Below are 17103 nucleotides of genomic sequence, written 5' to 3'. Positions count from 1 at the left end.
TTAAAAGCTATTTTTATAATCACTAATTCTGATTTAATTTAAGTTTTGATAATCACAGATATAAAAAAGATACACATTTATGTTATATGTCAGTCATGTAATTTAATCAGAGGATAACTGTCTGTGGACGAGGTAATCTTGGAATGGTAACGGAGGCTGTCAAACAAACACACATAATATGTCTTCCGGTAGCCACTTACTGAAAATTAAAAGCAGACAACTATCTTTAATGAGACGATGTCTTAATAATTTTATTGGCAGTGAAAACGTAAGCGATCCATTCAGGGAAATATGGTGATTTATTTTAATAATGCTATTACCAATACTAAAAATACTGATCAGATTATTATTTGTAGTCAGTCCTCCAAAAGGGCTTTACTTTGTTATAAAACTATTGAAATATTCATTAAAAAACAAAATGAATGTGGAATCCAATATATCTTGAACGAAAAAGTGAGAAGTTTAAAAAGGAATAGTAATGCAAAAAACATAGTTACCTTGATGGTCTTCTCATGATGCCAAATTCATAATATCATTGGACATTTGGCACAATTGGGACATACTACTGCTACATTGGTAAACATGTTCAGTCTGAAAAAAGATATTTCAAATGCCAAGAATTGCCAGTCATTTCAAGCGAAACAATTTATTACTTATTAGTTTGAAATAATCATCTATTGACTTGTATTATTTTAATTAATGACCATATGTCAATCTATACGATTTCCAATTGAGGGTTTGAAGGTGGGTGGTCGGAGGTGAAAAGTGGTTGGGGTGGGGGTGGGGGTGAAAGTGATTTCGCACAAAATCTCGACTCCAAGTAGTTCAAGACTTTGAAGCCTAAGTTCTTATATATTCTTACCATCACCATAATCCTACATGTGTAGGCCTAACTGCCTATGTTGTTTTTAGGTGAATGGGGGTAAGAGAAACTTCCAGAGTCTGAGACCTAATGGTAATCTATTTTCCTCTTCCAGTGATATTAAAAATCATTCCCGAAAGAGTTAAATTGCTCCATATTCTCTGTAAACATCTCTGCTTTTTTAGGGGGGGGGGGGGGATGTACGCAAAATAAAACTACTCCGGATATCATGAATCTACCGTAATAATTCTGATATCCTGAATCTACCTTAATAAAGATAATACTGAGGGAAATGAATATTTTTGCTACATACATAGTGTTTCTTCACTCGAAAGAAACAAAGACATCTTTTGGATGGAAGTATACTTACCACATCTAGGAGAGCTGCAACGTCATCATGTCATATGTCATCATATTATAACATCATAACGTCTGGACTGGCAACGTCAGAGTCTGCAGCAGAAGATATGAAGCAAGGCACCGATGTGGTCCTAAAAGAAATAATGTTTCATATACCGTATTTGGTAACAGACCTGTTAAACAAAAGGAACTTATAATTGTGAGCTTCTGATTCAAAACTTACAAAAGCTTGAGGCATTATGTGGGAATAATGTAATATGCACTGTCATTCCATTAATGGACTAGTATTATTGCTGGCCATCAAAAACATTTTTGGTTCAAAATTGATATTTTCAGATTAAAATCTGGTTGGTCTGTTATATCAAATGCACCACATGTTTAATTGATTGTTTAATTGAGTAATTAAATAAATGGATGGTCTTACCTGCACATCGGTTACCCAAATTGAAGTGTCCCCTTGCCTTTCAAGCACCCGCAGCGCCATCCACTGGTGGATGCCCCGTATATGCAAAATGTCCAGTCTGGTACTTGTAGCCCAGTAGCTATTCAGAGCAGCATATCCCAAAGATTCAACAATCTGTAGCAGGTGTGCAGCTTTGGTTTTGTCAATCATAACCAGTCCTCAATATTTGACTATAAAATTATATATGTATCCTATGTTTTGCCTCGGACTTGGATTCCATTTAACATTACATCTATGTCTATACTGTTACATACATGTATCATTTCAGAGGAATATACTAGTACTTGTATAACGTCATAATGTGTGTACAAGTCAGGCTCTCTCTTTGATTTATCTGTCTTAGTTTCTCTCTTGGATAAAATTTGTAAGGAATCGTAGCCCTGTTTCATTTACATGTACTACTGTAAAGTTTTAACATGGCCTTTCAAGACCAATGTTAACATCATTTATACAAGTATTGAACTATTTCTATCAGCGTTTGACTTTTTATTATAATAACACTTCATAATTAGTGTCGTTACAATACACAGGTGTACAATCTGTCTCTGGTCAAGTTCCTGTATATATATATATATATATATATATATATATATATATATATATATATATATATACCTGTATATGCCTGTGCAAATCTTTCCTGAACCGATTCCCACACCAGTTGATTCGCAATAATGTAACCGATGGTCTTACACCTGGACGTCCATGGAAATGAATAAACACCTTTTTGGCATAATATTATTTTCTATATCAAAATAGGTGTACCACTATTTACACATGCATATTCACAAATAAAACAACAAACACATATTCAAATAAGTATAGTAAAGCGTATTTTTCAGGGCTCACACGTTTTGGAATTAAAATAATGTAGCAGATAACATGTTTTGCTCACTATACAATGACAATACACCACTTCTTCTAGACTTGTCATTTCTAATACAAATGTTTCTCCTTGGGATGTCGTATTCTCTTAGATTATTTATACTATTTTCGATTCCGCCTTTTTGAATGCATCCAATTTCTTTTTGTTTACAGTATATATACAGTACCTGAGCAAATCCAATAGTATGTTATGTAGGACGATAGAAACCTACCCCCCGTCCCTTGGTATATTGGACATGGCATGTGAACAGGGCGCTGTTCTATGCCTTTGATCAAAAACAACCCTCATACGCTGGCGCTTATAATATCAATTATGTCTAATTTCACCCTCTGCCTTGCGTTCATGTTCGAAATTCATTCAATATCATGTTCCTTCGAGCCCTTTATCTTCACATCACGTATATCACTAGATAAATTATTCTGTTTTCACCTGGGATGATTCTGTAGTATTATCTGCACATAATAAAAAGGAAAAGAAAATCCCATGAAAGTCATGAACGTCGTGTCACCACATACTCGCTTGTCTGTTGTGCACTATATCTGAAGAGTTAATCGAGATCAAAATCATCCATCTCTCTTTTTTGTTCAGTTGATGTAGAATCAGCTTCTTTATTCTCGGTTTTGCCTCCTGATGGGTTGCCTGGTTTTGACCCAAGGTCAAGGTCTTCCAACTGTCTTTGTATAGTTTTTAGAAAGATTTCATTTTCAAATATCTCTTTAGCGGCACGTGCCTTTTTTTGCGCCTTTAATTTTGCAGCTTCTAGTCTTTCCTTCATGGCGGTGGCTTCTTTCTTCACATCTGCACTCTCTGAGGGTTTCCCGTTGAGGTCCAAGAGATCAGCAACAGCTTCAAGGCTAAGTAGGGTGTCTTCGTGGTCAGTAAGTACAGAGTGACGTATGTCCAGAGCTCGTTGGTGCATCTTAAGGCCCTCCTTAATGTCGCCTATTAGCTTCATTTCCTGGCCCAGGTAGAACATCGTATTAGCTGTGCTAGCGCTATCACCCAACGCTTGCTCACCTATACGGAGAGCTCTTTGGAGTGTACTGAGGGCATCTGTATGTTTTCCCTGTGCTGACAAGGCACGACCCAGCAAAGTGATCGTAGCTGCTGTCATCTTGTGGTTTTCTCCCATCATCTCTTCCCACATAGCCACAGCTTTCCTGAGGACTTCGACTGCACCTTCTGCATTGCCCAGATTTATCATTTCCTGGCCAATTCTGAGGAGGGTATAGGCTGTTTCCGGACATTCGCCAGACACTTTATCAAATATACCTAGAGCTCTTTGGAATGTACTGAGGGCATCTGCATGTTTCCCATGTGCTGACAAGGCACAACCCAGCATATGAATTGAGTTTGCAGTCATCTTTTGGTTTTCTCCCAGGATATTTTCCAAAAGAGCCACTTCTATCCTGATGGCATCGACTGCACCGCCTGCATTGTCCAGCTTTATTATATCCTGATCTATTTTGGTTGCCTGATCTATTAAGTTTAAGTTTCCACTTTTTTCCATAGGGAAAGAAAATTGTGCGACATCGACAAGGAAGTTTTGCATACCTTCCCCGATAAAATTGTCAAATTCTCCAACCATGATCTCAGTCGGTGCATGTCGGGTGCCACTATGCATGCAGTTCTCAAATGATTCATGTAAACTATGTGAGTGTATAGAATTGTTAAACAAAGGTTCCAGAACAGAATTAATATCTTGCGGCATTTCTTCAGACTTGGTCGCGTTTTTTAACATTGTAAAAAGAAATCTTGAAAAATCACCAGGAGCTGTCGTATTATGGTTCTCGAGCAACATGCAAGCTTCTGAAATTTTATGTTCCAAAACATATATTGACCAAAGATTAAAGATACTGTGAAAATATTGTTCATGACTGCATTTATCTGGTAGGGAGTCGTATATCTCAATTGCTTTCGTCAGGTTTTCAATGGCAGCTGGTATCTCTCTGATGCGCATATGCAAAAGGCCGATGGTACTGTATATAAAAGCACTTTCAGCAATGTTTGCAATTCCCCCAACTTCAAGGACGGTTGCTAACAGGGTTTTATAGACGCGAAATGCATGGCGGTACCTGTGTAGGGCAGAGAGACGCACTGCAAACTCCTTCATTTTGCCGTAGAGATTTTGCCTTGACGAAAGTGATAGGATACTGAAAATGTCAATAAATTTAGCAAACCTATCTCTTTCTCTTTCAAAATAAGACACTCCTTCACGGTGATCCTTTCTGTTCAGATCGCTTAAACTAGGTTCCATGAAATTTAAAAAATGCATATTTAATCGCTCCTTATTTTCTGCTGACATTTCATATTGAGCAAAGGCCTGAATTATGCTGTGCATGTCATATTCTTGTCTTATATCATCATACGCAAGCATCGAGGTGTTATACAGAGTCCGGAGTAAATTATTAGTCTCTAGTGATGTGATATCTTGGAATTCTTTGCTTATCAAGGCAAAGGCTTCATCAGCGGTAAATTTTGACGGGAAAACTGACAGAAGTTGAAACGCCATCTGTTCCTCAGGGCTCAGTCGTTTATATGTAAGGTTGATACAAGCGTAAACTTCTTGTAATTCCGGTGCCAGACTAAATATTTTTTTGTAAAACTCTACGCTACAAGCAAGCTCTTTTACCAAATCGGTGGCCTTCATTCCTTGTTTAAGCAGATACCCCAAAATATGGAGTAACAACGCCATGAATCCGCATTTCGTAGCTAGAATGTTCCCTTCTTCACGGTCCAGGGTAGGGGAATACCAGCGGAGTACGGAAAGGGACGCTGACTGTGAGAGGGAGTCGAGTTGGTGGACATGAACCTTCATGTTAGGTAAATGAATCTTTTCACGTGACGTGCATAATACATATGCATTTCTGCAGTTTGTGTTCAACTTGTCTAACAAACCACGGAAATAATCAAGTGTGTCTTTTCTCACGGCGGTCTCGCAATTGTCTAGAATTATCAACATCTTCTGCCCAAACTGTGTTATTTCCTGACAAGCTTTTGTGAGAAGTTTCTCTGGGTCAGAGTGTTCTGAATCTAAATCCATATCTAATTTTAAAGCTAATAACAATGATGTAACAATATCTGACTCGGTGGAAACATTTTTCAGGTCTGCCATAACGGAGCGGATTCCAAATCTTGAGACAAATTTGTGAGCAATAACCGTAGCAAGGGCGGTCTTCCCTTGCCCACCAGACCCTTGGATGATGGCTAGCCGACCGCCGTTATGGAGAAATTGCGTTATGTCCTTAACCTCATCACAGCGTCCCTCAAAGCATAAAGGGGGCATGGGGAGAGAACATTGATCTAGGACAGACGCTGAAAGAGGCCATGCATGTAAATGGAATGGGAGTTAAAACGATGAACAATGAGAAAGACACAGAGTGGTTGAGCAAACTGTCATTTCATGGTTACGGCTACATGATTTTCTAAAGCAGTTTTAATTTTATTCCATTAACAAACATTCGATTTTCATCACAGAAGGCAGGAAAGCAATGGAAACTGCTACTATGCAAAAAATAAGCACGAAGACGAATTATTCAAAAAAACTTTTATTGAAAGATAAAACTCTCGAAACTTAATAACTGTCAGTTTTTTGTTTACCTATGACTCATTTTCTCTGCATGTAAATCGCGGTTTCATATACCACTTTTATTTATTTCTCAGTGAATGTCGTTTTTAACAATCAAAAGCTGTAAAACGTTAACCCTACCAGATGTAAATTCCAACTGAAGCCACTACATTTGTGTCTATCTACAAGTTTTCTTGTACTAACCTGTAAACGTCTCTCTGTCTTCTTCAGTCACAACAGTTCCCGACAGTCCATCTACCAGCCAACTATAGTCCTCTTGCAAACATGTTTGGAAGCACTCGAAGTATTGATTGTCCTTGGTTAACAAAAGAGTAAGGAGCTTCTGAGTCTGCTCAAGGGGAGTTTCTTCTTTTAATACATCATTCAGTTCCTTTTGGGTCAGAATACCTCTGGTGATGAGCTTGTGGGAAACGTGCTTCACAACTAAGTCGTCACAAATGGCTTCCCAATTTTTCTGAAGCTTGATCCGATTTTCTAAAGTAATTGGGAAAGCCATGGTTGAGGCTAAACTGCAAAATGAATGAGTGCTATGTTAAAGTAAAATCTCCAACTGTTGGTGAGATACTGGAAGCAAAGTAGATGGGATGATTATAAGAAACATACTGTCGTGTACAGGTAGATGAATCTTAGAGTGGGTCTTTCAATTTGAGATAGGGCACGTGTCACTATTCTAAGAGCAGTTCCCTTTCAAGTCATTTTTGATCATGTAACTTTATTTTAAAGATATACAACTTTACAGTCAATCTGTCGGATATAGCAATAACAACATGCAATATACATTGAAATAGCGGATATAACATAACATGCTGATGAATGTAAATTAATCATAATTGCATAGATATGATGTGCGTGAACTTCTGAATTCAGAACGAACACATTGTACATCCTTCCCTCATTGTCGGATAGATATTGTAATAACTGTCAATAATTGTACCCACTTGGAATTCTGACACTTGGAATTCAAAATTTAGGGGCCATGATCACATGATACAGACATTATCGAGTTCAGAAACAACCAAATAATTTTCCATTGACGGCCATAATAAGAGATGCCTGCAAACTGCAATATGATTTGGTGAAACATTTTTTATCCCCATGGACAGCAGGCACACTGACATAACCCCCAATGGCACAAAAACATACTGTTGAAAAGTTACTTTTCTTACCGCCAGTACTTGAACACGTGCAGCCCTCTTGTTTATAAACAAACCCCTGCACCGTTCACAGTCAGTAGCTCCCTCCGCCAGAGGTGCCACACTGCACGACACCCGTGCCTGTTCCTGAAGAAAACATGGCAGCAGTTTACAACCTATAGCCTTTTAGTTGACATCTAAAGTATAACCCTAGCAACGCACAAAAAATGCCAGAAAAAAATGGTAAAAATCACTAATTATTCGTCGGTCGGTCAACTTGGTGCTTTCTGTCCTCAAATGGTCCCAGGCTTATCGTATTTATAAGAGGCATAAACTCTAGAGGGGTATTAGGTAGGTTTTATAGCAAAGTTGTATAAAAACGATAGTCTAATGAATGATGAGAAAGCTTTTTCAGTGAAACCTACAACTGACAGTTTGTTCTGTCCACACAAGAACAAATTTGATTATTTACCCAGGCACAGAATTTAAATATAAATTATATGTCGTCCTCGTATGAACCAAATCACCCTGAGCTTCAGAGATAACTTGACACTAACCTCTTCACTATAGCCTATCTTCATCGTGTCAAGTTACCTCTGACGAAAATAGTTTGACCTAGTTTATATAAGCCAATCGAATCCAAGTTTCAAAATTTTTCACCAAAGTTTGGTGAAAACGCTGATTGGTTGACCGTCAATCGGTAATCCTCGGCTGATTCCGCAAGCTCCATACTAACAACAAAGTTATTGTCGAGTGCGGAGACATCCGAGTAGTTCCGAGTGCATAACCGTACACAAAGAAAGCATGGCGTCTCCTACGAGTGATTACGTAAAATAATGTGTTAAGTTATCTCTTGATTCTTTGCAAAATATGAGTATATCGGAATTAAAACCAGAGCAGTTTGAGGCCCTGCATCATTATCTACTGAGGGATGATGTATTTTGCGTGCTGCCCACAGGTTACGGCAAGTCCCTGATATTCAGCCTTATCTTTGATTGGTCCGGATTTGAACAAAGCGCGCTTTGACTCGTTCGCGTTCATTGGCTAGATCGTTCAATGAGTCATTGAGTGCGGGCTTTAAATTTGATTGGCGGGCGGCGGGGGCAATCGAATGTGGTCAGAGGTAACTTAACACGATGAAGATAGGCTATAGTGAAGAGGTTAGTGTCAAGTTATCTCTGAAGCTCAGGGTGGAACCAAATAGGAGACAATCGAGAATTGACACGGTGCACGATAAAATCATTTCCCTTACTTCATAATTTCAAAAACAGCCATAGCAATAAATATCTCCTTATCTTTCTACGTAAACATGTATCAGCTTTACGAGTGGCAATAAATACACGGATACATGTTTAATTAGCCCTACATCTACTTAACAACACCAATATTTAAAAACAGTCTATCACGGAATATAGGCCATGTCTATGTTATCAAGGGCTACGTGCTGGGACCATTTTCTTAAATGTATAAGTCCACCAGATTTTTGTTATCTTAAATGTCCTCAAGTTTATTTAAACAGTAAACAGTATTCAGTGTAAAGGACTTGTTGGTAGCTTTTTTAGTGAATCATTTAAAAATAAGACACAGTTATTATTTTATTTTATTATTTTATTTATTATTATTATTATTATTATTATTATTATTATTATTATTTTGTTTTATTATTTATGTATTTTTATCATTATTATTATTATTATTATTTTGAAAATCAGAAAAATGCCATTTAAAGCTTGATTGATACTACAGAAAGACGCAGGTCGCCAAAAGCTTTATACATAACCGAACATTTCTAATACTGGAAGATACCAAGAAAACACATATGCGGGCCTACAGGTGCCCACAGAGGGGAAGGGGGAGACGAGGGGGGGGACGAGGCAGGGGACCCAATCCCCTCTTACTAAGATGCGGTGTGAGGATCAGTAATGGTCGATAAATATTCCTTTACCCTCAGCTCACAGAATGTTTGATGAGTTATTGCATTTATTTTAAAGGGCGTCGTACACCTCCCATTTTAATCGCCATATATGTAGTCTAGTTCGTTAGTTTGTTAGACATTATATCAGCTATAGAATGGGAACTTTTCCTGAAATGGTTGTCCTATCTCCGTAATGTTATACACCACCAAATATTCTGTAATACATCCCTTCCCCTTCTAGCAGCTCATTTTGCAGTCATGAACTTATCGATTTTTTAGAACTTTTTTGTGCAAATTCAAACTCAACAGCATGTATTTTTATGTCGGGAACCAAGTGACATAAAATGAAACAGGTCGTCAAAAGCTGTATACATGCACGTAATTGTGCATTACGAATATTGGAAGATTGAAAGGACCTACCCGGTATGTATACAAGGTGGGGATTGGGAGACGAGACAGGGGCCCAACCCACTTCGACAATGTCTGGCATTATAGATGCAGATCTTTTTAACAGAACAGATTATCTGTCAAGCTGGAGAACTTATATTTCTTTTCATTTGAAATGTTGTCTTCAGGAACGATTTGGGTACAATTTTCTCATATATTGTACGATAACATATTTTAACTCAATGTATAAATTAATGCTCAGTTAAATATCCTTTCACCTTCAGATCACGAATTAATCACCGGGTGTTTGCAGTTATACTAAAATGCGTCGTTCACCTCCCTTTTTCGTCGCCATACATGTAGAGTAGTGTGTTTAAAAAATTATAATAATAGACCTCGTTTTCTTTCCTGATGCGGTCATCTTATCTTTATAACTTAATGTACCACCAAATATTTTGTAATACATATCACACCCCCCTGTTAGCAGCAAATGACAGCGTATATTGAGTAAACAAAGAACAACTTGCGCGTTAGTGGTCCATACGCGAATACCCTACTTGCTTAAACTTGGGCGTATATATGTTTCAATGTTTTATATCACCTGGGTACAAGTAGGTTTGCTGCCGTTCGAGATAAAATAAAAATGCATGACAAGGTATTGTTTATATAAATGTATGGATCATTAACGTTGCTCGTGGGGGGTGGGGGTCAGAGAAAAGCGCGCCATTTGACTCTTCCATCGCGCTTAAGAAGTCTTTTTTTTACCCTTTTTGCAACTGCGTGTTTATTATCATTATTATTATTATTATTATTGCAGAAAAGGCCATAGAGTTTATAAAATTCATCACGAGAGGTAACAGATAACCACGGGCATATTTGATGGCGCTGTTTTTATTAGCTCAATATTTCAACTACATACTATAGCTGACCACATAATCTTTACAATACAGCGATATGGTAGTTTCTTTTCAGGACGTCTGACAACCTAGATCGTCTTGCCATCGCTGTGTAGGATAGTTTGACAAACGACACGCAATAGTACAGTTTTAAAAGACATGATAAATGGGATATATTTGTCAATTTCTGTTGACCACCGCTCACAAAAGAAATCCTTTTTTTATGTGCCGTTGTTAAAAAATGTAATGGTTATCATATGATAACAACCTTTGTGTTCTGAACTTGAAAAAGGACAGGGCGGCTATGTTTTCCTTCTTTGTAATTCCATGTACACCATCATTTTCATTTTTACATTTTTCATTGTTTCTGAAACAAGTATGGACCATATCAGTTGCATTTTATATTGGATAGCACTCAATGAAACGAACTGCTGAATTTATGGTTCATTTTTAGTATTTGGCATGGCGCAAGATGAACATGATTTATAAAATGGTAGCTCCTGTTTGTGTGGAGTTCTCCAGACACATTTTATCTTTGGATATCCATAGGACCCTTTGCCAAAACGTGCCCTGTTTTATACGGTCCTCTCTGTCCTCAAATATTTCCCTTTGCCTTCTAATCTTTCATAATATTATTTATTCTTATAAAAGAAACCATGTAGAGATAAATCCACAGTAACTTGTCATTTTTCATAAGGAACTCACAGATAAATAGACAGTCATTTGATTGCTCTGATTTTTATCACTCCCTCCTTTAATACAGATAAGAATAGCCCCTTGTTACTTCAGACTGAAGCTAACTGGGGAATCTCCTGCAGTACCTGTAGTCCCCTACAGGGCGGGTACAATGCCATCGCGCGAGTGCAGGTCAAAATGCTGCATGGTTTCTTAGGGTAAATGTAGGTCACATGAGGTGGGCCTTATAATCGAGCTGTTTTTGCTCAAATTCTCCCATCTTACATGGACTTGCTATTTTTATCTATCATCGCAAACTAAGTATGAATATTTCATTATATGCAAAATCAATTGAAAAAAAAATAATATTTATATATCAGAAATTGGTTGAAAATATACTTTAAGTGGCAATACACACTGTGTCCAATGTTTCTGTCGAGCCACAAGTGCAAGAGTGACATATGCACTGACGAAATTGTCAATATAGTGTAGATGTTGGCTTCGAAAAGTATTATTCATCCATTTAGCTTCAAAACGTCTTGAAAAAATAACAAAACCCAAAGTCTTACACGACCCATCACATCTGCAGTGTTGCAGCCCATTTTTATCAAAATGGCACCATTCGTAAACCCGAAATCAGCTGGGCATCATTTTTGTCAGTTATTTTTTCAGAATTGTTTTCTGTTATCTTTGGCTGACTTGCAATATGTAGAGGAAATATAATTATTTCAACTATAAACAATCAGACATATTCACTATTGAGACGAAGAATTATAAAAAAAACCCTTCAAATGAAATATCTTCCTCCTTTAAGCTGACCATGAGACAAATTTTCCAAACGAAATATTCAGTATAGCTTAACAAACACTACATTTAATTCATGCACCCCTTACCTTAGTACACGAGATGTTCACTGCATAGTTTTCCTCTAGTGCGTCACACCTTCCGTCTCCATCGTCCTTTAGTCCACATTGTTCAGCAAAATGTCAGACATTGATCTGGCAAAGTCTGAAAACAATTTACGAAAATTAGTCAATGTTTCAGAAAACTGGCACACACAAAAATGGCGTTTAAGGGCGAATGCTGACAAAAAATGTTGCCCTCTGTTCCAAAGAAGTATTTATCTACAACCATTGGAGCCCAAAAGTAAACATTTATGTTAGTTACATGTTTGCAACCTTGTTCAAACTGAAATACTAAAGATGACGGCCATACATACAGCTAAATGGCGTCGCATACCTCCCTTGTCATCGACATACATGCAGTCTAGTATTTTAGTCATGGTGTCAAATATAGACTGGGGATTTTTTCTGACGCGGCTGCCTTATCACATAAACATAATTTAAAACCCAATATATATTCTGTAATTCATCCTATCCCCCTCTAAACAGCAAATGGCAGCGTATCTTGAGTACACATAGGACGACGTGCGTGTCTACACGTTATACATAAGTCCCATTTACAATCCTAAAACATATCGTTCTTTTCTATAACCTACCGTACACTTAAAACCTATATGTTGTAATGACGATCTGTCTCTGTTACGTGATCTGTTATTCACGCATTACCCTGATATTGACAGCAATTTGTTCCATGTGAAGCAGGCGTCAGATGAAAAGATGAATTCCAAGAAAAGGTCTCACTTAAAGTATCCTATCCGAGAATTTCCAGCCAAATTGAATTTTTCTCAAAAATAAACGATGTTTTTTTCTACTGGCAATCTATCCCCTTAGTCGAGAACGCTGTTTTATACTGCTTTTGATATTTGAGTTCTAAATTCTGACCTAGATGTCTGCCTGTACATTTCAGAGGGAAAACGACAACATATACTTTAATATGAACTGTTTTATCACTTTTGAGGTCTGCAATGGATACTTAAGGTACATGTTACTTTGAGGGATCCCTATCCCCGACTGTACATGAATTGTTTTAGCAATTTTAAGGTCTGAATTGGGTTTGATACGTATACAACATTACTGAAGAAAGGAAAGCGCCCGCTATCCCCTACTATGTCCGGAAATCAGTGTCAGCAATGTTCGATGAAAATACTTTTGTAATAAAACATACTACCCCCAGATAGCTCCGTCCCATTTGATTATCTGTCGATGCGGAGACTCAAAATCTAACAAAAAAGTTTAGCTGTGGAACTCGTCAGAACCAAATCGTTGACAGTTTTCTCTCAGTTTATAAGTTAAAAAACAAACATAGGGATAAATATCCCCTTACCTTCAGTACACGTACATGTATCAGTCATTCTTATCCAGGTGCACAGACGCATGTTTTATCAGTTTTTGGGCCACTGAACAACACCAATGTTCAAAAACAGTCCATGACCCACTTTCACGGTAGTCATAACTATAAGTCATAACAACATCTACATTCTAATGCAGATCATAACCCACTATCACGGTAGTGAGGTCATGTTTATAAATAGGGCTACGTGCTGAGAACTTTCTCTTGAAAACAGTGTCACGTGATTCTTGGCAAAACAGACTTTAGAGAATGTTTATTTAAAATAGGTAAGGGTGTGTTAGCAGCTTTTTTTAGGATTCCCCATAGGGGAATACTATTGCTTTTCCTGTTATTAGGATTCCCCATAGGGGAATACTATTGTTTTTGGTATTCTTATTATTTTTCGTCAAAAAATTTCTTTCTAAAATTCTGAAAAAAATTCATACTGATAGCCTATGAAAAGTTATTCCGGTCCACCCAATTTTTTTGACCTTGACCTAATTTTCAAGGTCACAGAGCCTTTTAAAGTGAATTTTTTGCAAATTTCAAAATGCAATATCTCCTAGAATTTTCAACATTTTGACAAATCCTTTCACAGTCGAAGTCACACAATAATTCTATATCAAGTGACGTAATTTTAGGAAAGTAGGTCAGGTCAAGGTCAACCTATTGCAAAATATGCTCCAGGAGGTTGACACTCGGCAGGGGGTAAACCAGATGTCACAGAGCAACAAGGATGATGTAAAAAGTTGCCCTAGATATCTATCCAGTGCAGTATTTAATAATATTGACAATTGACTGATTAGTTTTTTTAATATACATTTTAAATATTAATAATTTCACAGAAATAGTGACTTTGTCAATTTCTCCATGAAATCCTGATTTTTTGTGATAACATGCTATAGTAAACTACCCCAAACATATACCCAACACCCCCAAATCAAATGTCAAATTTGACCTTAACCCTCATTTTCAAGGTCATTCGGCTATTTCATGGAGAAATATTGAAGTGGGCTAAAAGTGATGTTTTGTTGACCCCCCACCCCCAATTCGCACATGCCCTTTCAGAATATGGGGTCAAATTTAACCCATGACCTTCACACGACCTTGTAAGAGCATTTCCACACCTATTTTGCAGGGGAATCCTCCGCCACTGGCTTTAGCCAGTTGCAGTCTAGTTATTCTTCTTCTTCTTATTATTATTTTTCGTCAAAAAATTTCTTTCTAAAATTCTGAAAAAATTCATACTGATACCCGCACGAAAACGCAGTAGATACTCCAGCGCAGTAGAGTACTGCAATCATACTGCAAACATGCTTCAAATCTGCTTCGATTTGGGAGCTAATAAGCATATTTGAAACATGATTCTATCATGCTGCCAATCTACTGCATTAATGCTCCTCTCTGTACAAACCTATGTACTTTTTGGAGTAGAATTGCAGTAGGCTATAGTGCATTTCTACTGCAAATATGCTCCACACCACTACTGCGTTAATGCTTCTTTGCTACTTCGATACTACTGCATTTTTGTGCGGGTAGCCTATAAAAAGTTATTCCGGTCCACCCAATTTTTTGACCTTGACCTAGTTTTCAAGGTCACAGAGTGTCAACCTCCTGGAGCAGTCTAGTTAATTTTAAATCTTTTTTTTTTAATTATCATCCAGTTATGCAGACAATGCATTTTTATGTCTGGAGCCAAACGACAGAAAATAAAACAGGTACTCAAAAGCTGTATATATAAATTATTATTTTTGTTATTGTTATATGTAACCGAGTATTTCTACTATTTGAACCCAGTCGCACATTATAACTAACGCCTAACCCCCAGGAGGCTACGTGTGTTAAGCCTCTCTTCTGGTCCTCAAATCAAGTTCGGTCCCTTGGTGTGGGGGTAACAAGCCAACCATCACTGACTCTGTCCCGTTGTGAGGATCAGTAATAGTGGATAGAGAAGTGTTGTAGGGAAACCTAAAATACATGGTGAGTTCTTATTCTTTGTCAAGGTGGAGTATTAAAAAATCTGTCCATCTGAAATGCTGTCCACTTTGGCAAAGTCTAGGGGGAAACTTTCTGATAAGGTGCACGATACAAATATTTCAATTCAATAAGTTGGCAGCTCTTTTTTAAAAAATGGATTATCACATTTTGGAAACTTTTTATGGAAATTGAAAATCAATACAGTGGGTTTTATATCTCTAGGCAACTAGCAGGTGAAGAATTCGATTTTTTCTGTTCATCATTTTGGTAACAATTCGAAGACAATTTTCTCAGAAGACGTACCAATATGAACATGTCTCATCTCACGTAAGTTGAATAAAATAAATATCCACTAACATTCAATTAAAAACATCTTTCGTGCATATTGCAGTTATTTTAAGGTCGTCGAAAACCTTTCTTCATCATCGCCACTGATATAGTCTGGTTTGTTAGACAGGGTGTTGATCACAGACTGTGGATTTTTCCTGACGCGGCCGTCTTATCTCGGTGACGTAATGCGCAGTGCTAGGTGTCGGTAATACAGTCTATCCCCCTCTTAGCAGGTAATGACAGCCGATCTAGGGCACACAGTACAACATGCGCGTCTATTTATTCATGGGTTTCACTTATGATTCAAACAAGTTTCGATTTTTCTCTACCGGGTAATCTACCAATAAAATCTACAGTTTATTTTCTACGTACGGTCAACCTTTTTCTCTCGTTCGTAAATAATCAGAATTTAGTCCTTGTGTACTGGTCCTCTTATGAAATGATAAATTCAAATTACCGTTTAATTGAAATATCAATATCCGGTTTTTCCGACATATTGGATTTTCCTCGTAAGATAAGATATGTTCTTCTACTCATGATTCATTGCTCGACACGTCTATGCATTAGGATACGATTTTTTATACCGATTTTAATTCTTAAAGTCCCTGTAACATTCAGACTGCCATCACAAAATAAAATTGCAATGAACATAATCATTTGTTAGATAAATAAAACTAATGAAATGAAAATCTCATAATGGGGAACACAATTTATAAAATGCACACTTAATTAGAATTAATTAACCATTTTAACCATATCGTTCCATTGGTCCTTGACTCAATTTCATTTCCATCTGTAAAGGGAATATCTCATCCGAGAAAGAATATGCTGAATATACATCTGTAATTTCAAGTTTTTTCATATTGTACAAATTACGCCTAATGGCCCAACTTTTTTTTTTGTTACTTTTAGTCACACAAAATTTGTCACACAGAATTTGAAATCAGTATGGCAGTGAAGTCAAAGACTTCAGCAGAAGAAATAAGCGTGGCGGAGCAGTTAATGTTACAAGTTGAAATAAATAAACGGTCAGTCAGCAAATGGTATGTATAGATGAATCATCCATTATTTTAAAATTATATTAGAATACCGGGGTGAAAGAACTGGTGCGTATAGAACTTGGCGTGACAGATCATATCTTTATTGAGACTTCACTTTAATTAAAGAAGATAAGAAAAAGATTAACGTTAGATAAGAGATATAAACTTCTATTGAAACTTATTACGAGGCGCGCGATAAAGCCCGCGACTCTTTACCGAATAAATTTTCATTTTTTATTAATGTTAAATTTACTGGTCTGAACAGCGCATTAAAATTAGGTATTTCGCTGGAAATATTTTGCCGCTCAGCGCCGCTGTTGTTTTCATCGAAGGCCTCCCAGGACACGTCAATCAACTC

The 17103-nt window shown here is 37.2% G+C and overlaps 1 protein-coding gene across 6 annotated transcripts; it reads right to left on the bottom strand.

The window, feature by feature from the left end:
• Positions 1-51: 51 nt before the first annotated feature.
• On the bottom strand, positions 52-15881 carry LOC106167851 (uncharacterized). Of its 6 annotated transcripts, none has more exons than XM_087019166.1 (7): positions 15733-15881; positions 12060-12174; positions 7327-7440; positions 1647-6669; positions 1233-1353; positions 498-591; positions 52-199 (listed from the first exon to the last, which is right to left on the bottom strand). In XM_087019166.1, the coding sequence occupies exon 4, from the start codon at positions 5855-5857 to the stop codon at positions 3119-3121; it is 2739 nt and encodes a 912-aa protein (XP_086875292.1). In that variant the 5' UTR covers positions 5858-6669; positions 7327-7440; positions 12060-12174; positions 15733-15881; the 3' UTR covers positions 52-199; positions 498-591; positions 1233-1353; positions 1647-3118. The 6 variants fall into 6 exon arrangements, with proteins under 6 accessions (XP_086875292.1, XP_086875291.1, XP_086875293.1 ...); XM_087019165.1 differs by lacking the exon at positions 15733-15881 and adding an exon at positions 13393-13576; XM_087019167.1 differs by lacking the exon at positions 15733-15881 and adding an exon at positions 13393-13576 and having other exon boundaries at positions 1647-6664.
• Between the last annotated feature and the right edge of the window lie 1222 nt (positions 15882-17103).

Source organism: Lingula anatina, chromosome 8 (assembly GCF_051362555.1).
Source record: "Lingula anatina isolate TDL-2025a chromosome 8, LinAna3.0, whole genome shotgun sequence".
Taxonomy (NCBI): Eukaryota; Metazoa; Brachiopoda; class Lingulata; order Lingulida; family Lingulidae; genus Lingula; species Lingula anatina.
This window is presented reverse-complemented; position numbering and strand designations above follow the sequence as displayed.